Here is a 26,591-nt window from a genome sequence, read left to right as displayed (position 1 = left end):
AGAACCTGAAACCTCAGAAACTAAAATTAGAAAATATATTTTTTTGTAGATTCAATCATTGTTGCAATAGCTTTCCCACACAACACTATTCTGTTGTCACTGCACTGTGTAGCTATTGTCCTGTGTATTCACAGTTCTGCATGTTTACAGTTCTATGTATTTTGCTCTGTGTATTTATTGTCTTGCGCTCGTCTCACACTGTTGTGTATTTGCACTTTATGTAGTCTTGGGTATGTGTTGCACCATGGTCCTGTAGAAACGACATTTCAGTCTGTCGTATGCTAGCTATGATGCGGAATGACAATGAAAACCCACTTGGCTTGACTTGACTTATATTGTCAACAGAATTTTCATAAACATCTGTTTCAAAGTGAGCAAACTGGAAGAAGATGAGAGGAAGGATACAGTTCTCTTCTCCTGTGCGGTTTCTGGGAGGCCCAGGCATGTTTAGCAGGACTAGCTTTGCGTCTTGTGACTTTTTCACAATCACTTCATTAAGCTTTTGCGCATGGTGCATGCGCCTCACATTGAACTGGTTCCTGGAAAAGACACGATGAGGAGAACGCTGTCATAATATGTTTTTTTTCTTAAAAAAAAAAAAAATCAGACGCTTGAAAGGTCTAAACAGAAACGAAAGATAAGTAACACTGAACTTCAGATATCCAAAGATAAGTAACACTGAACTTCAGATATCCAAAGCTGGTCTGCTACTAGGAATTATGATTGGCCTGATTGGTTTTCAAAGTTTTTTAGCATAAAAATACTTCTTATATGGTAAAAGTCGAAGTCTTGGGAAGTGCTTTGAAAGCAGACATCTCATCTCATCACTGTGTACTCTGAATCTGACTATATATCACATTGTATACAGAAAAGGGGTGTGTGAGAGTGTAATGTTAAAATGAGAGGGTACTCACAGGTTTTCCCATTCCCTGAAGCATGACCAGAAGAGAACAACATTGTGTTTAGAGCTCATTACATAATATATCTCAGATACTATCTACCTGGCAATACAAGCATTTACAACACTGGGACTGATTAAAGCTAAAAACCCACAAAAATTCACAAACACTTGTATATTCTGTAATACTAAATTATTTAACGTAAATTGTTGCAGGTTATTTCTACTGGGTGCAGCGTTTGATTATATGTTTAGTTTTTTCTTTTCCCTTATTGGTGATTGACAGATTGTCAGGCTGACTGTTTTCAGTTGTCCAAGATGGCTGCCCGTAACATAACAGCATCCTATACTGCATCAGCAAATCCCTGTGACATTACTTACTCTGAGGCAGATATTTACCAAAAATGATTCTGGGTGAGAGCACGACTCACGGTTTAATGTTAAACATGTCTTTAGTAGTCTCCGGATTGGCCACGGATGGATTCTTGGACTTGTCTAAGTCATCGCTCCAGGTCATTTGCACCTCCTCACTGGGGCTCATGGCCCCTTTGTCCGCAGGAGTCAGGGAGATGGGGCTTGTCGGGGTGGGCGTGGCATTCTTACCTTGGATGAGCTGTACCTGTTGGGAACAGGAGAGACGGACAGACTGAGAGAGGAGAACAAGGAGTGAGGAAGGGATCAGTGGGGGAAAAAAATTACGATAAAAAATAAAACATGGTCACGAAGGTGAAAATTCCAACTTATTAGTAACTCAGTGTTACTGTTATAAAACCATTATGTTTGATTCTTTTAGCATGGCATTTCATCATAGATATAAAACTATCACGTATACACACAGGAACACAGTCAGTGAAAGCATGTGTTCAAGTCCATAATTCGTGTTTCAAGTCCATAATCATCTCTTCTGAATAGTAAGCATTCTAACCACATAAAACTTGCAGTGCTGCCATTTGGCCCTTCATTTCGTTTGTACTTTGGATTGGATAATTGCTTAGGCTAATTACTTCTAGTTTCTGCACCAAAGGCTTTTTGAGAAGTCAGTGATTGAGAAAATAACCCACCTCCTCCATGTTCATTACACCACATATGTCTTCTCCATCATTACAAAATCGAATAGAGTCTACAGTCTGGGCTAGAAAGAAATCAGCCGCAGCTGTTCATTCTGAGTTTGTAGCTTTATCAAATGAAGTTCGAAGTTTTAGCATCAGAAAAATAAGCTTTCATTTTGTTAGAACTGCAAGTAAAATGATTACTCCTTTTCTAGACCATTAATTCATCATTACAATGTCAATTGTGCTCATTTTTTTTTACCATTAGTGTACAAAGCACATCAAACTGTTTAGGTCTTATTTTAGTGGTGGTCGTGTGAATAACTACAGTTGTTATCAAGCCCCTCTCATCATCAGTGCTCGCTTCCAGAGTTAGAGATTAGGTCCAGTTTCAGAACCAGTGCTATCACGTTAAAATCATTTTAAACAGAACTACCTCTTCCTCTGGTTTCTCCTCAGTACTGCCCCCTGCAGGCTCCTCACTGATGTTCTTCTGTGGATGTGGGTTAGATGGGTTCTTCCTGCGGATGGAGCCACGGGACACGTCTGTGATGCTCTGAATCTGGAGGGGAAAAAAACATTTTACACACAAACTTTATGATTTGAGACATTTGCTTTCTGTTTTACTAGAAGCAGAACTACAGAACTGCTTTCAGACAGTAAAAAGTATACAAAAAAATCTATTCTATTCTATTCTATTCTATTCTATTCTATTCTAATGTTTTCTTTTGTTTTCTACTGTATTTTATTCTATTCTGTTGTATTCTATTCTATTCTTTTATATTCTGTTCTTTTTTCTATTCATTTGTTTTCTTCTGTTCAGTATATTTTAATTTATTTATTGTACCCTATATTCCTTTCTTTTCTGTTCTATTCTTTTTTTTTTCTTTTCTGCTCGCCTCTCCTGTTCTTGTCTCTTCTCTTCTATTTTTTTCTTCTGTTATATTCCATTCTATTTCCTGTTCATGTCAAAGCTTCAGGTATTTACACACATCTCTACACTAGAGAATCAGCTTAGCGATTATCACACTTACACTCAGCTGCTTAGACTCTAGACCAGTACTTGATATTTGATCAGCTGAAAGAGTTAAAAGACAGACAGACACTACAATGTATAAAACTGCGGTAACGCCGTACCTCTCTCTCCCACTCGTTCTTGGTAAGGTGCATCTCTTTAAGGATCTGTGACCTCTGTTCCATTACCAGAGTCTTCTCATAGGTGTAAGCTGAGATATCACTGTCATGCTTTGGGCACAGGGTGAGAAGAGGTCAGTACGTATCTGTGTGTGTGTGTGTGTGTGTGTGTGTGTGTGTAGATGTGTAAAGTCATGCATCTCACCATCTCCACCACCTCCACCTCAGCATCGAGTCGCAGGTGATAGAGGAAGGTCATCAGGTCCTTCTTCATCTGAATGCTGTTGTCATCCATCTGAGCCACGGTAAAGATGCGCATTTTGCACTTCCTCCAAACCTAAGTACACACAGGCACACACACACACACACACACACACACACACACACACACACCCTGGACTGAAATATGACATCTGGCCTTTTTATAGCAGTTTAAGCCCAACCTATCACTCAGACATTGTGTTAAGGTTGTGATGAAACAGTCAGTTTTTAATGACCATTAAACCACAGCACTGTTGAGTTCTCAATTCTGATTGGTCAGAAGGTGTTGATTAATTGTCTAAAACAGCGACTCTGACAGTAGTGCCAGCTGCGAGGCAAATTTACAGTTTTTCAACACTGGAAAGTCTTCACAATCCAATTTCTCAGTCTGGTGGACACAAGCTGTCTTTTCTGTCTTACTAACTTCAAGAGAGAGAGAAAAGAGAGGCTGGTAAGAAAACGACTGTTTATAGCTGTTATAATGGAAGTGATAACAGGAAGTAACTTATTTCACAGATGTTCCACAACATGACTATAAATAGACCAAGCATATGTCATTTTTTACTAAAAAAAATAGCTAGCAGTGGCAAATTGATGTAGTTTAAGAGGAATAAAACACTCGGGCACATGCAGTTATTGGAAAAAAATCAACTTCGGGATGGTAACAGTAACTCTGTTTTGCATCATCTTTGATTATTTTCCTGTAACAGCATGCCCACAAGTGTGTTATTCCTTATTAGATGTTATTTTATACAGGTAAAGGCAATGACTTTGTTAGTTCATGACCCTAGTCTTTTGATTTTTACTAAATCCCCATGCACATTTAAGCAGGAAAAAAAAAATTAAACAATAATATCATGTCATGTTTTACCTCCATCTCCCTTCAACTCAGCTATCATCAAGCAAAAAATTCGGAGCCTGCTTTATTCAGAAATACATCACAGTACTGATGAGAAATGCTTCTACAGATCAAAAGTGAAAATCAGAAAACACTATAATCCTAAATTAATTTTGATAAGCAACAAAAAGGTGGCAGCTAATTTCTTAGTATCTGGACTGTGGACTGATGTTGTTTAATGTCAAACCTTGGAGCTGTAAGCAGATACTGTGGTAGTGAAAACCATTACAGCAGGCTGCATGAGTACCTTGTGCTGGCGCAGCAAGAACGGCAGGAGCATAAGCATTCCTCCATCATGGACAATCCACCAGACGTCGATGTGGCCCTCAGTGAAGCGCTCGCCATTGGACGGATACGCAGCGATGTTCTTTGGCACCAGAAGAGCCAAGTGAGCCGCTGTGGTCTCCCTCACAACCTCTAAAACAGAGAAAAAACCCAACACACCAATGTATTTTGTAATCCTTTGGCCTAATTCAAATTATTTCCCAAAAGTCTTCTCTTGTCTAGCTAGAAATGGAAATCTCACTGAAACAGTTCATCTCTTTAAATTTTGGAGCAACAAAATTATGAAATGTGTTTTCACATCTCAAAATCTCATCTTCAATTTTACAGGAACAGTAGTTGCTTGTACATTTTGAACGATTACAGTCAACATCATTTATAAAAGCCAAACTGTAACAGACTTTTTTCTCAATATCACTTGTTCTGTGTTGGACATTTCTCAGAATAAGAACTCGGTGCTAATATCAGCTCTACACCTCAGAGGCTCAGTGTCATACCAATGAAATTCCTTAGCTGCCGGTTGTCCTCGTGCTGCTTCCAGTTCTTCGGGAAGCTGATGACCACAGTGTTGTGGCGTAAGCCACCGAGTCCTCCGGCTTGGATCAGATGAGAGGTGGCATCACGCAGGTTGGATGAGATCACCACCTGACTGAAGCCCTTCACCCTCTCTGTCTCCATCAGCTTCCTCAGGGACTGAGAGGCAGAAGCAGGGACGCTTGATTTAGAGTGAGCTTTTCTTTTCCTTTCTTGTGTGTGTACGTGTGTGTGTTTGTGTGTGTGTGTGTGTGTGTGGGTGCGTGCACATTTACATGCTGACCTGTTCAACTTTCTGTGCTTGTGTGTGGTTGTTAAGGTATGTGCCCTCAACACAAGCACCCACGATGGTCAAGCCTTTGCCTGCCTTCAGCTGATTGGTCAGTGAGAGGAGGCGTGGCTGTTCCACATTCTGCTCGCCATCTAAACCAACCAGCACCATGATCTGAGGCCTGGGAAAGACAGAAGCAGAAAAAAATAGAGCAAGAGAGAGAGAGAGAGAGAGAAAGAGAGAGAGAGAGAGATCTAATTTATTAAAAATTATTTCCCATCTAACAAGGGACATCCACACAACGTTAGTCAACATCCAATTTATGCAGAAACATCAAAATGCCATTTGAGTAACTTTATGAAAGCTCCTGTATATGGTTTAAATTGACATTATAACTATAACACTGAGCGAACAACAATATATCTGCTTCCCTGTTGTTCTTACATATTATACATGTTTCTATAATCGCAGAAGATGTTCTTGGGGAACATGGAAAGGGATGCCACATGTACCATTTACTGGCGCCTTACAACTTTTAAGAATGTCATTTTGTTAGCTAGAGTAAATTGGTTGGAAAATCTGAGAACACCAGTTAAAAATTAGGTCTGGGTATGTATCTTTTAGATCTAAGGTATCGCTGAATGAGTGGATGAGTGTATTGTTGGTGCATGGCTAACAGGTGTTTTGCTAACCTCCAATTTTTGGTGTGAGGCGGTCCTTCTTCCAGCCTCATCAGAGCGTAACGGGCAGCGCTGAGAGAGATGCCGCGTATCCCATCGCCCCACTCTTTCTCCGCCCTGAGACAGAAAAAGCCCTCGAGAGTCAAGGTGGCTTCATTAATAGCACTTTTACACTGATTAGAGCACTCCTAATTCCTTTGTCCTTATCCAATATCTTAATGGTGTCTCATACTGTACATGCTGCAGTGATTTTACGCCACAGTAAATTGCATTAAATAACAGAGCGCAGCATATTGATCCAGCGGCTCTTAAAACAAAGGCAAGAGCAAAACTGCCAACCTGGCCCAAAAAAGTGGATAATTATAGCACTTTGCCAGGTAAGAGGCTTATCTGGTGTGTGGTGACGCCTCAGGCTTCGTGTCTGCTTGTGTTCCCAGGGGTTTTTATGCCTGCTTACCCACAGAACTCGATGTATTTGTAGATGCAGCCTGCAATGCCCATGGCCACGATGGCATAGTACCAAGAGCAGATGAACATCAGGGAGAGACACAAGCTCATACCCAGAAAGGACAGAGTCCTGGATAAAGGAAAAACACAGAAGAGTGAATGTCGTTATTTATGTCTTTGTGTAGGGAAAATCACAAAACAATGCTGGGCTTTGGCCATACGCGTCCTTAGATTTAGAGCCTCTTGTTGAGTTCTCGAATCTGATTAGTCATAAAGTGTTGATTCATTTTCTGTAACAGCAGCTCTGACAGTAGAGCCAGCTGTAATTCAAATCATAGGTTTATATTAATGTTAATCAATTCAAATATGTTATTGTTTCTATAGTAACTCATTCACAGAGACTTGTAATCTAAGCCTGATATTAAAGCAATTAAATTCAGAGCATGCTGTTATGTCAACAAAAATGGATAATCATTGATATGGTGAAGTTTTCTGTAAGGAGAAGTTTATTAAACATATGGAAAGAGTCTCCGATGTCAGCACTTTCTAACATTCAGTAGGTTGTCTGCCACAGCAAAATTTCCAGGATGGAGGGTTTTGCACATTCTAGTTTCTCGGTCGCTTGACTAACTGCTTTTTTTTTTAACTTCAGGAGAGAGAAAAAAGAAAGGCTTGTGGTGCGAACAACTGTTTATAGCTGCTATAACATAAGTGATGACAGGAACTAACTTGTCTAACTTGATGGACATTCCACAACATTAACTGTAACTATAAATGGTTAAAAATACGTCATATCACTGTAACTCAACAATTGTAATTGTTGACAAATTTCTGTGATATAAGAGGAATAAAACTCTTCAGAATGTACTGTTTTGGGAAAATAATCAACTTTGGCATGGTAACAGTGCCTCCATTTCATGTCTGGCCACATCACACCACCTTGTTTTAAATTATTTTCCTATAACATCACATTCCCATAGTGTTTTATTCCTTACTTATTGGTTATGATGTTTTGCTTAAGGACACAATTTTCAAAAACCCAACTGACTGTTACTTTAAATTGAAAAAAAAAAAAAAATCTATATTACATCACTGAGTGTAAAACTCAGCCTACTGCTTTATGGAAGCAGTTGCCATAGATCATTTAAATTGGCCTCATTCAATTAGCGATGTGTAATAACAGCACATTAGGGGTAAAACTTTTAAACCCAGTAAGGATATACAGCTCACTCTTAAACGATTACTGCAATTCATTTTATTTATGTGGTATTACCACTGGCAAATGGAGTCAAAAGTTCAATCATTCATTTATTCATCTCGAGTAGCCGCAGTGTCCTGGTCAGATTCACGGTGAATCCTGGGTATGAGGTGGGAATACGCTCTGATTAGGATCACACACACACCCCATACTATGCTTTCTGAACCCCTGTGTCTCCCTGTGCCCCATTTTAAGAAACCACTGACATAAAGTATGAATTTTGTGTTAAAAAGTATAAAAAGATAGAAGAACCCTGTGTTATTATGTGTAGTCTGTTCAAGACTGTTGTTACTGTACATTTGGCGATATTATACAAATATGTCCTGCAGGCCTCTTTATTTGTGTAACTTTAACAACGTGTGAACTTGACGTTGCACCAACCAGTGGTAGAATTTGAAGCGTGGCCTCCAGTTTGGCGTTCTGAGGAGCGTCTGTAGAGCACAGGCCAGGTTCACGAACATGTAGCACATCAAGAAAAACCTGTGCAAATGGAACGGCATGAGATTAGAGGACTGTACACAGATATAATGAGCCTAATATAAAAAATAAACTGAGATAATTGCTGTAAATAACAGGACAAGAGCAGAAATGTGTTTTAGTTATTAATATATCAGGGACACTCCAGTGAAATGGGGTTATGAAATAATTGAAGTTTGTGAGACCATGCCTGAACTTCCTTTAAATTCCCATCTGTTTCTTTCTTCACCAGTGATGAAGTTTGCTCATGATGGGCTTTTGTGGCAATTGCACCAATTGCACCAAATGCAAACACTTCAGGTTGTACTAGATGTCTTCCTGTTTGGCTCGATAATTGACACATCAGATGAAGAGCTTTCCAGTCATCAGCCCTTTTCCTCTTAACTCATCCCAATCCTTAATGCCATTCCTTCCCTACCACACCAACTCTGTGATTATCCTCAAGAAGGTCTTTAATTGGATTCCTTTATGTTCGTCTAAAGCTACATCTAAGACCAAAATGTATGACCTTGGAAAGACACACAAGGTACAGCATACATCAATTTAAGTTGGAGTTCTTTGGCAGTAGATGAAAAAGCCACCCAGAACTTCAGTCCGAGTTTCAGAGTTCTCTTCACTTCTTACAATTCCACAATCAGTCTTCATGTCATTTATTTGAGAACATGGTCTGCACTCACAAAATAAAGGTTTAAACTAATATTCCATAATGCATTATTTATGACATTCATCCTAATCAAAGGAATCAAAGTGTACGAGAGTTACACTTTGGTCAGTGCTAACTAGATGAGATGGTTGAGCATAATGCATCAAAGGTATTAGCGTTACGTACATAGAGAGGATGGGTGCGACAGCATCCAGAGAGGCAATAAGGATACCAATCTCACATATGGTGGCTGTCAGAAGTAGAGCCCATGTGGGCTCACCATTAGCCTTCCCGTGACCGAACACCTGCCAAACAGCATATGTGGCGCGTACACATCATTAAAATAGCATGTAAAAGAAACATTCTCATTCCATGTCCATGTTTCTCACACTCACCCTGAGGAAGGGGATAATCCCGTCTCGTGCGATGGCCTGTAAGAGACGAGGTGCTCCTGTCAAACTCTGAAGCCCCGCCCCGCAGGTGGAGAAGAATGAACCAAACACGATGACCCAAGGGGAGGGCCAAGCCAGTGTACCAATGACCAGGTTCCCACTGACACCCTCACCAAACCTGTGCATAGCATAATGACAAGCTATTTTTAGTCTGAATCTGATATGTACATCCACAAGTCAACTAGAAAGAGTACGAATCAGGAATGAGAATATTTTGAGTGACCACTGAGTATTGTACAGTATGTGCAAGGAAGTTCCTCACTTGTCTCTCAGCACTACTCCCTCTACACAGGCCCCAAACAGAACCACACAGGACATGTCTGACAGAGCCAGAGCTCAGGAAAAAAAATCTGACACTCAAACTATCATTACTAATAAACATTGATAAGCAGGAGGCTTAATATCACACACACATTTCAATTGCTGCAAGGTTCTGCAAGTGCAGGATCATAGGCTACTGAAGGATACATATGGTGGAGGTGGTGGAGATAGCCAGGATGGTGCCAATGGGGATGGACTTCTGAGCGTCCCTCAGGTCACCAGAGCGGTTGGAGCCAGCCATGATACCTATGAAGTACACATAGACAAAAAACGCAGCTTGTCATGTTACTGATGATCCGGAAAGTGCAAACTCCTTTATACCGAAAACTGGAGACTCCTTGCATCAATAAAAAAAAACTACTTACAGAAAGCTTCATCATATCAATGATTATGTGTTTTTCTTTGGTAAATTAAATTATTAGGCTTAGGGTATGTCAGTGTCAGCTATACACGTCCCTGTGAATGAGTTGTTACTATAGAAATGATAACGCATTACAACGATTGCATTAGTAGAAACATGTGATTTGGATAACAGCCGGCACTGTTGTCAGAGCTGCTGCTATGGAAAATGAATCAGCACCTTCGAATTCAACAGAGCAGTGGAAAAAATCGTATTATTGTCTGTTTAGACATCTGATTTGCTGCAGTTTGTGCACGTGTGTGCATGTGTGTGTGCGTGCGTGTGTGTGTGTGTGTGTGTGTGTGTGTGTGACTGGCAGAGGTCATGAAAACCACTGTAATCTTGTCAAATTGTGCTGATACAGTGCTGCATGGATCACAGCTCAACAATTCAGTGCTGTCAACACACACACACACACACACACACACGCACACACATTCTCGTTCTATCTTTCACTCCCTGTTTCATTAAGCTCTAGATTTTCAGTGCAAGGTAAAGGTAAAATGTCTATGGTGTGTTTTAGGTTTTAGCCCCATCACAGAGCTAAGTATCTCCTATCAGCCTGAAGACATTTCAGTTATACTGTGCTGTCCAGACCATATAAAATACACTCTTGAATAAAACACTCTGACGAGCTGTAAAGCAAAACACTCAAAAGAGTCAAAAGATTTCAATTTGCACCCAAATGTTTACTCTATAAATCACTGAAAAAGACAATGGATTAAAACTGAACTATGCAGCAGGCAGCTGGATAAACTATTAAATTCTTCTATTAATGTTTACTGTAGTTAGCTAATGGAAGTAGTTTGCTACATCTCTCTGTCAGAACGTCTAAAGACTTGATGAAGCTAAAACCTAAAACACACCAAAAGCCTTTCTTTCAAAGCTTTAATCTGAATCAGAATCAGAATCATTTTATTCAGCATATACATTTACATGTATTAGGAATTTTTCTTGGTGTTTGGTCCCAACACGATACATTCAACACACACACACATCAAAGACAACACAATTACCAAGCTAATATACAAATATTGCACCCAATATACAAATATTACACGTTAAGCAGAACTGGTAGGCTCAGTTGTAATTTACATTATGGTGGAAGTAGAAATAGGTGCTGGATGCAGTTCAGGATGCATTAAACAGAGTGGAAAAATTGTTATATATAATAAAATAATAGCAATGATATATAGTAATGTCAACATTAATAAGTAATATCTTTAATAAATAGTAATATATAGTACTGTTTATTAAAGGATTAATCCACTGTTTGTTATAAGATAGAATAAAAAACAAAGATGCAGTATTAATAAGGCACTGGTTTCATAAATCCCACTCTTCACTAAGAAAGAATCTGCCTCTAAGCAGTGATGAAGTGGTACTGACCTGTGACAGAGGGGAAATAGATGCCCACCAGCAGGGTGAAGAAGCTGGTGATGTCGGCTAACACGTAGCGGTTAGTGTTGGTTATTGGGGTGTCGGGGTCAACCACGGCAGGAATACCTCGCTTCTCTAAGATGTCATTCTTCTGCATGAACGTGCCGAAGAGATTCTCTATCAAAGAGAAACATTTTCATTTTCAGTACATTTCTTATCTACACAATCATTTGTTCAAATATCCCATCAACTAAGACATGACATATTATGAATACTTTTTTTATATATATCTTATATACAGACATAAATGTGCTAGCTGGGCTAAGCCCCCTATCTTTCAAAGATAAAAAGACATCAATATAATCATAATCATCAAACTGCATGCTGTTAACAAATGTTCATAAGAAAACCACACAGAACGGTTTAAAGAAGCAAGAAGCAAGGCTGCGCTTGATTTCATTCTAGACCAGACTGTAGATTCATACAGCCTATCAGTAACAGTTGTGTCAGGTGATTACCCTGAGTGTAACGCCCTCTTGTTTTGATCTCCATTTAGACTGATATTTTCCTGATGATAGATTAAATGCTTAAACCATTGCACCAGTCAGGATCCCCATACCTTTTATCTTTCTATAATATAATCATCAATATATTACAATCAGGGGTTGGTTGGGGTTGGTGGTTCGTGTCCAAGTCAAGACTGAGACCAGATGCTCAGATGTGATTTGCTGGTTGTAGTATCTTCCTAACCTGACATGAAATTTATATTGAATTAACTAAAATAACACATCTACGTTGATTTTATCATTTTGTACAACTAAGTACACAGGACATATATAGGACATGTTGTGCATATCCCATTCTTCTTGCAAATGCTGCAGTGTAATTCTATTTTATATCATTGCTGCATAAAGCACTTGTTATGTGTGTGTGTGTGTGTGTGTGTGTGTGGTGGGTGGCTTTTGTGGTCAAAGAGCATGTGTGACATAAATGAAATGACAGAGTTTGCTTGTTATACATTAAGAAATGCAACAGGAAGCAGTACATCACAGGTAAGGATTTGCAAATCGAGGCACATTTCCGTTGATTTAAGCACACAGCAGGTAAATAAAATGCATTAAAAGCTAGAATTTGTTTAGGCTCATATAACTTTCTGAGACCAAATACAGCTTTGAATTACAAGTACTTGTGCTATATTATTTTGAACATAAGAGTTTGAAGTATTTGGAAACATAGACACTTGACATGTATAGGAATGCAGAGATAGACATTTACATTTGTACTATAACGAGAACATTACAAAGTACTTGTTCATGAAAATGAGGTTCTGGTCTCGGGTGGTGTTGAAAAAAAAAATTTAGTCTTTGTAAACTGGGACCACGATGAGACCACGTAAATTTCACTCGAGTTTATGACAAGACTGAGACCATTGATTTATGTTCTTAAGACTGTCTCGAGTATCGCAACACTAGCTTTTAGTACTTCAGCAGCAGCTTCACACAGCTTTCTCACCTGCCAGGATGCCGCTGGTGATGCCGGGAATGCCCTGCACCTGAGAAACATTGTTGTTGGTGAAATATTCGTCACAGGTGGCGTTGAGGAACTCAGAGTCACAGAACAGTTTCCAGAGTTTGGTGGTAACTGTGCCATTGCCCGTCTCGATGGTTTTTGCACAGATATCAAAGCCCTTAGACACCAGAGTCCGATTACCAAGCACACATATCCTACACAGAGCAAGAAGCTCAGTTAGTGGGGTAAAATATCTGTCACGTCTAAAATACCCAAATGTCTGACTCTATGATTAATCAGATTCTTGTTATTAATATTCTCATGTATCAAATCTAACACGCAGTTTTTACACAGTTCATACTTACTATTCAAGAATGCATAAACTACAGCTAAGACAAATCCATCTTATCTGCTTGAGAAATACTGTGTTATCATTCCTTCTTTTAGCTTATATTAGTGGTAATGCAGAGTTCATGTGACTCTGTCATGAAGTACAGTGCACAAGCTTACGGGAAGTCTGGCGGGTCGAAGGCGCTTTTGATGACACCAGCATAAACAGCCAGAATGGAGAGGATGACGCAGGCGAGGAAAACCAGCGCCAGCTTGTTGACATACTTCACGCCGACAAACACCACCACAGACATGAAGGAGAGAACGATGCTGCCATACACACGCATGTTATTGAGCATTGCAGCTTCGGCTTCAGGTCCATCCAGACCTTCGATCTGAAATATAGCCGCTTGTGGAGCAATGTAGATCTACAGCACAGAAAAGAGCGGAACAGTGTACAAGTTACAGATCATGTACACATTCAGACTTTCATTATTGGTAATATATGCATATTTGCATGAGACATATAGTAAGCATAGCTAGCTTACAAACTATGACAATTCAGATTTAGGTAAATGGTGAACAAACATTTGTCCAAACCTATTAATAAATGATGTCATGTTAAGGGCTGCTTAGTTGATATGCATTCACTGTGCAATTATTAACTTGATCGCTGTGCTTATTGTGATACTCTTGGTCAGTATTGGATAAAAACACTGTAAAAAGCCATTCAAAACGCAGTGTTTGCTCATACCAGGAGAATCTCAATGCAGCCTAGAATATACATGGCTCCAGCGAAAGTGGTTCCCAGGTAGAAACAGATGCCCACTGCTCCGCCAAACTCCGGCCCCAGTGAGCGGGAGATCATATAGTATGAACCACCAGCTGAAACAGATGCACAGTAGTTACTTACTTACTTACTTACTTACACACACACACACACACACACATATATATATCTATTATATATATATATATATATATATATATATATAATCAGTCTCTCCATCACCTTCTTAACACTAGCACACACATAATGGCACAAATACACATCGCTAAAGGACAGGAGCTGAACTCAGCTCTCTGGGGAACTGTACTGTGTACTGTGACTAACTGCCCATAAAGAACACGAGGACAGCCATCCTCTGGGCGTACATAAACACACGCACCCACACAGACAGGGGCCATTGCATTTTGCTTACCTGGCACTACTCCATTTGTAGCAATTGCACTCATTGAAATGGCAGTCAGCATAGTCTGCAAACAGACATAAACACAGACTTAAATCCATATACATCAGTTCCTGAATTACTGACACCTTTAACCAAAAGGATAATAGTATTTTCTTTCAAAGAACATGTGCCAAAATTACTCACACCACTAACAAACATTTCAAAAGATTGCAATCTATGATGCATGTTCAGAAATGGTGACTAAGTTGGCAGAAATTTCTACAATAGAGGTGTCTGGTTTTTTTTTCAATAGCATTCAGACCACCATTTTTAAACACAAGCACCTGCCATTAAGCATGGAAAAAAATTGGGATAGAAAATGTGGACTGAATAAGAAGGTTGCTCTTATTTGTTTGACAATATGACCAGTTAATTAACTATCAATGTCATATTTATGTATTTAATATTGCCATTGAATGGTGTTTCATACTTTTTTGAGTGAACCTACAACCCAAAACATACATTTCCGTGTGACACAGTGTGGTTACATATAGTGGTGCTGGACTTTTTTTCATGGCAAACTCCCCCCAAAAGTGCATCTCTCTGAGTAGTGTTTAAATCAACTCTGAATACAGCCCAATGTCATGCTTTTAACAAATCTACATTTTTTAATGTTGCAGTCTCAGAAATATTTATTTCCTACTATTTTTCTAAAAACAACTTCCTTTTGATTATTTTTTGTTTCCCTGGGGTATTAATATGAGGTTGCACACATGTAAAATCCCTTACTCACCACAATGATAACCAAATAGTGTTCAACACAAAAGATATAAATGGTAATTGATGATGTAATTCAGGTAATTGTCAGGTTTTTGAGTCAAAGACGGATGCAAGTGAAGAATAGCATTTAATAAGTGAAATGCATACAAACAAAACCCTAGAACATGGACAATACCTTAGTAAACATGGAAACACACATGAAACACAAAGTGAAGGTGCCAAAAGCTAGACAACGAGTGCTACCAAAGATAGAACTTAAATGGACTTTAATCAGATTTCATCAGGGAGTTGCAATAACTTAATGTTTACATAAGATCCTTCTAAAGCATTATATGGAAATGCTTTCAGAGCCATGGATAGTTCTGGAAGACAACATGATGTATTGTAGGACACCTTGGTAAATTCCTCAAGGGTCTTACTGCCAGTGTTTCTCCTCTGCACAGGTTATAAATTCCTTTCAAAAAACTGACTGATTTATCTGCTCACATGCAAAATTCATATAAATGCAGCAGCACACTAGTAATAATTGACTCAAATCAATAATGAAATAAAATTACACATTGATATCTTGGAGTGGCAGCGTGAGTCTGATTGTGATATACAGTAAGATGTGTTTGTGTAAGAGACAAACATGAGAACAAGCAAGAGAAAATGTAGACACATGAAAAAAACCCTGTATGTGTGTGCATCTGTTCATCTCTTCATGGCGATGATGTTCTGTTCATGCACTGCTTCACGGCGGTGAAAGACATCATGTAGGTAAAAATAAAAATGATAGCCTCCATAAAGGAAATGCAGTAAAACATATAGAGAAGACTTATTTCAGAGCCTCGTGGTCATGGAGGCTTACAGTAGGAATGATGTGGTTGTATGAGGGCACTTTATTATTTACATGTTTTCTCTCATATATCTGCCAGTACAATAAAGACCAAATTCATTAACGTGAAAGTGAACAATGCATTTACAACAATGCATTTAGCGATCATTTATTAATCCCTATTAGCTGCCTAATTCTCTGAAATTTTAGTTTCTTTCACCATTTTCAATATAAACCTAGAATCCTTCAAATGATAAGTCTTTGAATCCCAGTAAGACTGTACATCAGTAGATTGGATCCCTTAAATTCTATAAAATATCACTATATTTACACACTGAACAAACTACCAAAAACCAAACAGACAGACAAACGTAAAGGTGGCTATCGTAGATCAGGTCTAGCATGCCTTGTCTAGCTTTGACTATGCAAACGAACAAAAACTGCATTAGTTTGTAGTTTCATTGTGTTTGGGGAAGCAGAAGCAGAAAATTGTCCGAGTTGGCTGAGATTAGACACACAACCCTGATTTACTGCACTACAATCAATAAAAGCAATGTCTGACATTACTCCATTATCTACCATTACCCCATTAGCTAACCTTATCGAAGCTTACCAATATCACGGTCAATTACTGAGGAATTTGTGATCAGGATTAAAAATTGTGATCACGATTAAAATAGAGTGTAATTAATTATACAGCCCTAATGCACACTAGACACTTTCAGACACAACGCTAGAGCACAGTGCCATAGCTGAGCTGTGGGAGCATAGCATTGCACACACCTCGGAGAAAGAGATGAGGGATTAGGAGTGTGGAGAGGACTGCAGGCTTCATAAACACTACTTAAAAAGTCTTTTTCCCAAACAGAGGAGACCTGTCAGTAAGACACAGATAAAGGACCAGGCTCATTGAAACTGCACAGTTGGAAATTGGAAAAAATATTGCCTGGACCTTTTCCCATTTTCAGCTGTGAGCCTGTGCCCACTATAGCCTCAGATTCCAATTCTTGGCTGACAGGAGTGCAACCCCATGTGGTCTTCTGAAAGATTCTACAGGTTGTGCATTCTGAGATGCTTTTCTGCTCACCACAGATGTAAAGAGTAGTTTTTTGAGTTAACATAGTCTTCCTGTCAGCTTGAACCAGTCTGGCCATTCTCCTCTGACTTCTCTCATCAACAAGGCGTTTCTGCCCATAGAACCACCACTCGATGGATGTTTGTTCTTGTTCTTGTTGTTGTTGTTGTTGTTTTTCTCAACATTCTGTGTAAATTCTAGAGACTGTTGTACATGAAAATCCCACAGGTTCAGCAGTGTCTGGATTGATGGCCCACCTGATGGCTGGATTAACATTGGGGCAAATTACAGGCTTTTTTGGAGTATTAAAATAACACTATACTGAGGAGAATTGTATTAGTATTAGTATTAGTGTTATACTAATACTACAGGGTGTCCCAAAAGTCTCCATACATGGGGAAATTAGCACTTTTTAGCAAAATGTCTTCCACAATTTTTCATATTTAGTTTATATAATATTTTTTTTTCAGATAGCCTTTAAGAATGCCTTTGACAAAAGAAGAACGTATTGAAATCATTCTCATGGCTGGATATGGAAGCTGCTGCAAGGTTGCGATGGACTTTAACAGGAAACACGTTGCCAGACTTATTCAAAAATTCAAAAAGACTGGAAATGTTGCAGATTAATCAAGAAGTGGACGTCCATCCGACGAACATCCACTGATGAAGGCACAACCGACTTAGTGATAGCATACATACTCCCCTATGTATGGAGACTGTCTGGACACCCTGTAGTACTAGTATAATTGGTATTATTATTATTGTAGAACACTAATACGCAATATTTATGAATATAGTCACACAAAAGCTGTTCACTTACTTGAGGACCATAAATATTCTTTCAAATATATCTTAGAAAACTGTGATTTGCAAAACCGCCATTCAGTGGGTCTTGTTAGTCTCTTAATTTCATATTTTCATGAACGAGAAAGTAGCCAAGACCCCCAGCCAGAACAGAGCAACTCTGTTCCTTTACTTAAAGGGATATTTTCTTCCAACACATATAGTAAAAAGAGGAAACGCAAGACTTTTCAGCATTTTAATTGCAATTTGCCTCTCAGGCAGCAGGAGGCTCTGAAAATTACAAGCTGATTCTTTAACCCTTTTATTACACTTTCCTATGTCACCTTACTAAATGACCTAAATCTAGTTTGTGTCATATAAATGAGATTAAATATAAATCTTGTTTATTTAAAAAAGTCCAACATCTAATAAAATCACCAAATGGGAGATTATAACCTGACCATTAGAGACGTACTGTAAGTGCATGTGTTTATGAGGAATGAAGAGAAAGGGTGAGAGACACACCGTTGAGCAGCACATGAAGACGAAGAGGAAGGTGCCCAGGACGCCTCCGATGCCCACCAGCCATGTCATCCTGAGGAAGAGAATCACCCCCAGGATGTTCTGCATGCACGGCAGATAGACACCCATCACCGTGCCCATACGAGGAGCCTGACAAAACCCGATCAATAAACAATAATCAGTAACCACACAGCAGCAATAGAGATGGCAAATCAATGAAATGATTAACAAATTGAACTGCATTACACACGCCTGTGTGTGTTAATAATGAATGCAGCCAGTCATTCAAAAATCAAAGATCATTATACATGCTAAATCACTTATTGGGTGAAGAAATTAGCTATGTAAAGAGGTAGGTCTGTTTAAATCCATTAAAGGGAAGATACACAGAATACCGATACTGACAACTGTAAGATATAAACATTTTTTTTTGGTAAAGAACGACTAATGTAAAATTCCTACCTTACAAAGGTCCAGATAAGCAACTAACATGACTAAATCATTTAATGCTTAACCATTAGTGATTAATCCATGGCTATAAATATTACAATTTGATGTGGTTGTGCTCTGTTTCATAGTAGTGCTCCACATTACCACTTTTGACTTGAGGCAGAGACTCTGAACAGATGAGACACATCTATACAAAGACGATAAATAAAAAGACGAATCTATAAACGTCTGTGAAAACTCGCCTTTCTAAGCTAATGTCTCGAGCCCTGTAGCTAGTTTCCGGTCCGATGAGCTGCCTTCAGCTAAATAATTAATATAAATGCATGGAAATGGGTAATCAGAGAATCTGTTACAGAAGAGGTCATGTTTAGAAACTAGAGCTAATAAACTAAGGCCAGTTTATATCTTTAATTTGGTCTGGCATTATGTTTTAACCACCAATCCTGATCAAAGTTTAAAGATTGTTTTGTCATTTAAGTAACAGTTACTGATGCTTGAGTTAGCTACTACCTCTAAAAGTACAGTAACATTTTGGGTTATGCTGTTATAGGAAAATAATCCATACCAGGGTAGATAAACACTGTTACCACTCTGAAGTGGATTATTTTTCTATAACAGCACAGCCTGAACTGTGTTTATTCTGCTTACACCACAGCAATTTTCCATTGATTGCAATTTTTAATTTATTACTGAAATTCATGTCACATATTTTAACCATTTAGAATTACATTTACGCCATTGACATTATGCTTATAGTTACAGCATCCACAAGACCAGTTAGTTCCAGTGATGACTTACTTTATAGATGCTACAGTCATTCTTTCACTAGTCTCTCTTTTTTAATCTAGTTTATGAAGTTAATAAGACAAAAAAAAAAAAAACCCGCAGCTTGCCGTGTTACTGAGAAAGTTCTAAAGACTTAAGACCCATTCAGAAAACTTACTGACTTACTGACACTCGAGACATGGTGTGTGTTTACCTGCACTGCTTTCTTGCGGGCCTCTTCATTATTCTCAGCCTCCTCATGCTCCTTGCTGCCCTGCGTCAGGTTGGAGTAGTTGGCAAGGCTGCTGAGTAAAGAGGACACCATGGGACTCGTGTCCATCTCCTCCTACAACACACACACGCACACAAATGTGAACACACTCATCAACAAACAGTAAACAACTTCAGTTCAATTTCATTTTAACTGTAAGTCTATGTTCAACACCTGTCTCAAAGTTTTGTTACATGCAATATTACTTTACACGCTATTTGTACATTGGATTTTCACCAGAAAATGTTATGGTGTTTGGAGAGCTTTTAATCTTCCAAAAGATAACATGTCCAAAAACTAAAGTGAGGGTGTCAACTCTCAATGTTTGTAACAAAAACAGGAGAAAAAGAAGAAGAAGAAGAAGAAGAAGAAGCGGAAATAATTTTAAAAAACACCCCAAAACATCAAGGCCATGGGACACAGTGATTTTTAAATATCAGAAATATCAGATCTGAAAGAACTGTACCTCAAACAGGGCCATGTGCTTGCCATCATACTGCTGGCTCTTCTCAATGTCAATGCTGCTACTGCTGTTGATAAAAGGGCTGCTCTCTTTGGGGTTTCCATCTCCTGTGAGCACACATAAAGACTCACTAATGAGGCTGCAGCATCATCAGGTTTTTAGTATTCACCCCCTTAATCAGCAAAAGACTGCATCCAGCATATCTTCAACCAATCCATCCATTTTTTCAGACATGCTACTGGTACTATTGAGTCTGAGCAGTGAGAAAAAAGCTGCACTGCCATGCATTACTATCAGTCTCTGATGACACACTTGCATAAGCTACAGCAAACATTATTGCCCCAGTTAGTTTACATAAGAAGTGATGCAGAGCATATAAAATGTAAAGTTGTTTAAGTAATCTGAGATGAATTTGAATGAATAGTGTGACATTGTGATGCGCTCTTTTCATTTCCTCCAAGTCCTCCTGTAACATCTAATGTCAGTATTGCAAGATTCACCTATAAATATTGCTGCAAGACACTAATGCACTATAAATACATTAAAACCAGTAAAAACAATCATGCTGCTTTACTCAAGAATTTTACACCAGTATTAATAAAATTTTTGTCACTTCAGGAGCACAACACGACAAGTAGCTAGTATTTAAATGGTAAGTGTGTGGTAAGTAAGAACTAAAACACACTGAAAGACATCCTGAAGTGTATTATTCCTCTTATACTACAGCAATTTGCCAATGCTAACAGCACTGAATGTACATTTTATGCATTTATAGTTGATTTTAATGTTATAGTTAAATTAGTTCCTATCACTACAGGTATCCTATTATCACCGTCATCACTTAAACTATCAATTTTTTTAATCTCTCTCTCTCTCTCTCTCTCTTAAATTAAAGACAGAAACCACAGCTTGCCATGTTACTGAGAATCCAGAAAGTACTCTGTCGTCAAAACTTCCCCACAGTGGAAAGCCCTGAAACTGGAGACTCCTTCCATAAATGTTAATAAACATCTCCTCGCAAAAAGCTTCAACATATCAGTGATTATAGGTTTTTATTTGTTGAATGAAAACACATTAGTTTATTATTAGGCTTACTGTGGATTATGTGGATCATCTGCCATACAAGTCCCTGCGATTTGAGTTGTTACTATAGAAACGATAAAATTTATCCACACCTTCTGTCCAGAATTAAGACTTTAACAGCACTGTGTTATAAAACTACTATTGAATGATTTGTTAATAATGCGTAGGCACATTAGCAACTACATGAAGTGTCATTTATAAACAAATTTGGAATAGCCAATGATTTGTTCATATAGAATTCTTAAGAATATTCTGAAATTAATAAAAGTCATTTAATACATATAAACAGTGCCGTAACCTAAAAGAAAGACAGTAGAATCATACGTATATATTAACATTCTGTGTAAGATTTGATTAGAATGTAACAGAGCCTACTTTAGAAGTCATTGTCTTACATTAGCCAACACGTATTTGTACAGTATTTTGATCAGTCACATGACTGCATCATCATGAGTCTCTGCATAAATGCCCCAGTTAAAGCAGTTTACACATGTGCATTTGAGCTGTGCATATGGTTGCTGGTACTCTGCACATCAGCCTGAAGGATTTCCGTGAGCTTCACATAGGCTTACAGTGTTAGCTTGTGTATCTTTATATGCTGGATTGTATTTAGCGTGACTGAGGTAGAGCAAGAGAAATAAATAGACTGAGATTAAATGAGTGCTAAAATAGAGAACAGCACTTTAAAAGAGAACACACTCAAAAAAAGCAGAACATCAGTGTGTGTGTGTGTGTGTGTGTGTGTGTGTATTTACTATCTTATTAGCAGCAGTCTTCTCCATAGCAACAACCCAATACTGAGCCTATTTCTATCCCACACTTTAAATCGACCTTAAGTATTTTGAGTAAATAGATTAACCCTTTAGGAGACAGCAGGTTGTTTTAAGCCTTAGTGAGTTCTGCTTCTAAATACAATGACCTGATTTTTTTAGGGAAAAAACATTTATAAAAATTAAGTGGAAACTAGCAGTGCAATCAGGGATATCTTTCATGTTATGGCTGTTGCTGTGTCTCACATATACTGTATATATTACTGTATATATTACAGTACGTATAGTGTACACTCAATTAGGGCTGTATGTAAACCTGATGATTCATGCAATTATCCAATCAGCCAATCATGTGGCAGCAGCGCAATGCATAAAATCCTGCAGATTCAGGTCAAGAGCTTCAGTTCATTTTCACATCAAATATTAGAACTGAGGGAAGTGTGATCTCAGAAACTGCAGATCTCCAGGGATTTTCACACATTATAGTCTCTAAAGTTTACACAGAATGGCGCAAAAAACAAACAAACAATAAAATCATCCAATGAGGAGAAGGTCTGCAGGTGGAAACACCATGTCTCTCATGAGATCACTCATGAGAGAGATCAGAAGAGAATGGCCAGACTAGTTCAAGCTGACAGGAAGGCTATAGTAACTCAATTCAGCACTCTTTACAACCATGGTGAGCAGAAAAGCATCTCAAAATGCACAACCCTGTCAAACCTTGAAGTGGATGGGCTACAACAGCAGAAGATCATGCCAGATTCCACTCCTTTAAGACAAGAACTAGAATCTGAGGCTAGAGTGGGCACAGGCATGTTCTGAAATGCTCAAACCAGCCTGTCTGGCACCAACAGCCATGCCACAGTCAACGTCACTGAAATCATGTTTGCTGTGAACATTAACCAAAGCTCTTGACCACTATCTGCATAATTTAATGCATTGCACTGCTATCACATGATTGGTTATTGGATAATTGCATGAATGAGTGGGGGGACAGGTGTTCCTAATAAAGTGGATACTCAGTGTATATTAAAATGATTTCAGAAGCATTTTCTAAGGCTATGAGGCCTTTTATCTGTATGACTGGGCTGCCAGTTTGTTAGTTATTAAACAAATGTAATGAACTAGCCAATAAATGTGGTAGAATATTTATATTTTTTTTCCTAAAGTTACTTTTCTTTGGTTTATTAAATAAATGGTAAAATTCCACACAGGGTTAATATTATCACAGCATCTCGTTATCAACAGCTTTTCTGTGTTGCATTCGACTGGCGGTAGCGCTACACAGATATGAATCTATAAATCCTGTGAAGGTCAAGGAGACTGAACACAATGGGGGCGGTGGTGATGATCACAACCATTGTCCTATTAAATCTCTCCCAGCTCTACACAACACACACACACCAACATACACACACACACACACTGGGTCCTCCTAAAGACCTTAACCAAATCTTAACCAGATCTTTCACCATATAATAGGGTGTCTTAATGAGAGCATGCAGTAGATACAATCTGTATAACTCGAGGACATTAAATCCATCCACAAACATATAAAATGTGAAAACTGAGACATGACAATATATTGATATGACCGTTTACTGTAATAAGGAAATCTGAAATAGGTAATACATTAATGGTACACAGGTATTCCTGTATAGATAGCAATATCATTTGAACCAAATGGTATTTATAGGTTGTTTCAAATCCATGTAAAAGAAAAAAAATTCATTCATATTATACTTCTGCCTTTTATAAAAGCAATAAGCCTCTCGAGGGCATGTGTTCCAGTGATTTTCTCATGGAGAAAGCTGTTCTAAGGCATGAGGCAGAGCAGAGTGTCTAAAACCACCATGCCCATGCTAAAATCACTGTAATGCACATCCTCAAGTGGCTTATTGCTTTTATAAAATGGTGACCAAAATAATATGATAAAATCCAATGTCCAATAAGTGATATCTGCAATAAACAATTCTCCTGCCACGCAATGTATTCTGTTAACAGTAAGCTTTGTCTGCTAAGCAAAATAATGGACAAAGATTAGGGGATTGCATGAAACAGTACAGTACAAAGACTGTACTGTAAGCTGTTTTTGGCATATTAATATGATAAAAGAATTTTATGATTGTGATCCAGTCACAGATGTGCAAATATGGAAGATTTTTCAGTGACTTTGAACACGGCTCAGCCAGTCAGATGTTAGAACTGATTTTTTTTAACTAAGAAATATCTAGAAATTTTCTGCTACAAAAATAACCTGCTATGATGATTTTCTTTTATGTGATTCATTGTCTATTATGATCATTTTTAACATTGAGGTGCCAGTTTATTAGGTACACCAATCTAGTACTATATATAAGATAAAAGTTCTAGATTGGTGTACCTAATAAACTGGCACCTTAATGTTAAAAAAGATCATAACACATTACATACACATATAGTGGATACATTTGCACTATACGTGTCTCCTTCTCAAGGAGATACATATAGTGGAAAGTGTGGCAGTGGGTTACAAGGTCTGTTATTTATTTTACAGTTTGACCTCTAACTTAAACCCTTTATGCGCCTCATCGCGATATATGTACTGTAGATAATGTAGACCTAAAAAAAATGGTGCTTGGCTTGTCTAAAATGGGCAATTACATTAATGATAATTGCCTGTTCATTTTCTGTGCATTAATTATATATAAGAGCATGTCCACTAAGTGGCTAGTTGCATAATAAGGTCGATTTAATCGAATGCATTCATGTTTAATTAATGACTGGCTGATTGACCGAGCAGTGCACGTTTTAATTTCCATATTTGTTCAGTTATGACCCGCTGACTTTGAAATATGCAGATTAATGGAGCTTAAATGAATAAAGAGTGTTTAACTTGCTTATTTGCTCTTTGCCTAAGAGTTAGAACTTGGTTAACAAGCCACAATTTGTAAAAACAGACCTTTAAGCAAATGAAATAAATGACTAGGCCTTTAGGGTCAGTTCTTAATTATTATAGACTAGAGGTAAAATAAGCATGCACGCACACACACACACACACACACACACACAAACAACTATTTAGCTATTTAATGATAAGAAATGCTAATAGCCCAAAGCAACAACAAGCAAGTGAGTATCCCAATATTTTAATAAAACAACCAGAAAATACATCATCACTTTTGCTTTTGATATAATTAAAACTCATTTTTTCTCCTCTTCTACTTGAATATGAGCACTCCACATTCTGTGCACAGTTTGCAAACACACCAATCTGAGAATCCCAAAGACAGTAGGAAAATGTACAAGCATGTTTTATTCTTCCCTGGAAACAGAATTATGGTACACTAATGACATTCTGGAAAGCCATGGCAAGCAGAATGGGGCATTGAAACATTGGCATTAGATACCTAGTAATGTTTTGGTCCACCACTAGCCACCAAAACAGCTTCATTTGATTCTACAAGTCTCTGAAACTGTCATAGTGTTACAGTATTTCCACCTGAGGGTTTTGTAATACAGTATGCATTTTAAATTTGATTTTATAACCTGAGACAGACTTTGTTGTAGAAGTAATCTGCTTGTAGAAGTAATCTGCATTTGAATTATTCATGTTCTCCTACATTTTTTTCTCTCAGGGCTCTTGCATTTGTGTGTTTTGCAGCCACAGTGCTTGTTGCACCCATATTACACAACGTCATCCATGATTTATGAACTGCTCTGTTCTCTAGTACCTAAGAACGGATGAGTTCGGAGTCGTAGGTGGCCTTAAAAGAACATCAAATGGAAACCATAACACATTTTTCTTCCATGATGTTACATATTTCTGAGTGAAACAGGATTTTTTGGAAGGAAATAGTCCATCAGTATGATTAGATTGTCGAAAATGGCTGTTTGCTGGATGATAGTTGAGGGGGATATGGTTACTCAGTCAAAAAATCAGAGAACATGCAATCTTGATGCAAGACTGTGGAACAGAGGAGGATTTGATCCAGGTAGGCGAGCATCAATATATTAAATCTGATGTGGACAGCTACAGGAAGCTAGTGGAGGGAACATGGCAGTGAGGTGATACTTTAGGATACGTCAGGATGTAACCTACAGACCAAGTAGGTATAGAAGGAAAAAAGAAAGGGACCAAGTGCTGAGCCTTGTGGGACTTCAGTCGACAGCCTGTGTAGAGCAGATTGATATTGATGAAGGAACATAAGTTAACAAAAATGAAAATACTGGTGTTTAAGGTCATTGGGCTGCCTTTGCAGCTTGTCTGTTTAGTTTACTCTTGCTTTTGTGGAGGTCAGCCATGAGATGATTGTCACAGCATCTGCCTAACAGGTGTGTGTGTGTGTGTGTGTGTGTGTGTATGTGTGTGTGTGTGTGTGTGTGTGTGCAGTAAACAAACAGGGTAGCCAGTTTTTTCGCATTGATTTATAAAAA

The 26,591-nt window shown here is 38.3% G+C and overlaps 1 protein-coding gene across 2 annotated transcripts in view; it reads right to left on the bottom strand.

The window, feature by feature from the left end:
- slc12a5b (solute carrier family 12 member 5b) overlaps positions 1 to 26,591 on the bottom strand; it is a 67,400-nt gene that overhangs the window by 12,188 nt on the left and 28,621 nt on the right. For both annotated transcript variants that reach the window (XM_034306881.2, XM_026925612.3), the window contains exons 2-25: positions 20,326 to 20,429; positions 19,803 to 19,934; positions 18,377 to 18,523; positions 14,427 to 14,481; positions 13,979 to 14,109; positions 13,405 to 13,652; positions 12,898 to 13,109; positions 11,395 to 11,562; positions 9,753 to 9,851; positions 9,547 to 9,604; positions 9,228 to 9,402; positions 9,019 to 9,137; positions 8,094 to 8,192; positions 6,465 to 6,584; positions 6,020 to 6,124; positions 5,340 to 5,508; positions 5,020 to 5,215; positions 4,488 to 4,657; positions 3,287 to 3,418; positions 3,085 to 3,192; positions 2,384 to 2,509; positions 1,330 to 1,517; positions 915 to 929; positions 406 to 539 (exon numbers count right to left, since the gene is read on the bottom strand). In XM_034306881.2, the coding sequence (XP_034162772.2) occupies positions 406 to 539; positions 915 to 929; positions 1,330 to 1,517; positions 2,384 to 2,509; positions 3,085 to 3,192; positions 3,287 to 3,418; positions 4,488 to 4,657; positions 5,020 to 5,215; positions 5,340 to 5,508; positions 6,020 to 6,124; positions 6,465 to 6,584; positions 8,094 to 8,192; positions 9,019 to 9,137; positions 9,228 to 9,402; positions 9,547 to 9,604; positions 9,753 to 9,851; positions 11,395 to 11,562; positions 12,898 to 13,109; positions 13,405 to 13,652; positions 13,979 to 14,109; positions 14,427 to 14,481; positions 18,377 to 18,523; positions 19,803 to 19,934; positions 20,326 to 20,429 (3,210 nt within the window). The remainder of the gene's footprint in view (positions 1 to 405; positions 540 to 914; positions 930 to 1,329; positions 1,518 to 2,383; positions 2,510 to 3,084; positions 3,193 to 3,286; positions 3,419 to 4,487; positions 4,658 to 5,019; positions 5,216 to 5,339; positions 5,509 to 6,019; positions 6,125 to 6,464; positions 6,585 to 8,093; positions 8,193 to 9,018; positions 9,138 to 9,227; positions 9,403 to 9,546; positions 9,605 to 9,752; positions 9,852 to 11,394; positions 11,563 to 12,897; positions 13,110 to 13,404; positions 13,653 to 13,978; positions 14,110 to 14,426; positions 14,482 to 18,376; positions 18,524 to 19,802; positions 19,935 to 20,325; positions 20,430 to 26,591) is intronic.

The sequence above is a fragment of the Pangasianodon hypophthalmus genome, chromosome 8, assembly GCF_027358585.1.
Source record: "Pangasianodon hypophthalmus isolate fPanHyp1 chromosome 8, fPanHyp1.pri, whole genome shotgun sequence".
Classification (NCBI taxonomy): domain Eukaryota; kingdom Metazoa; phylum Chordata; class Actinopteri; order Siluriformes; family Pangasiidae; genus Pangasianodon; species Pangasianodon hypophthalmus.
Note: the sequence above shows the minus strand (reverse complement) of the source record. Positions and strands in the feature narration are given on the sequence as shown.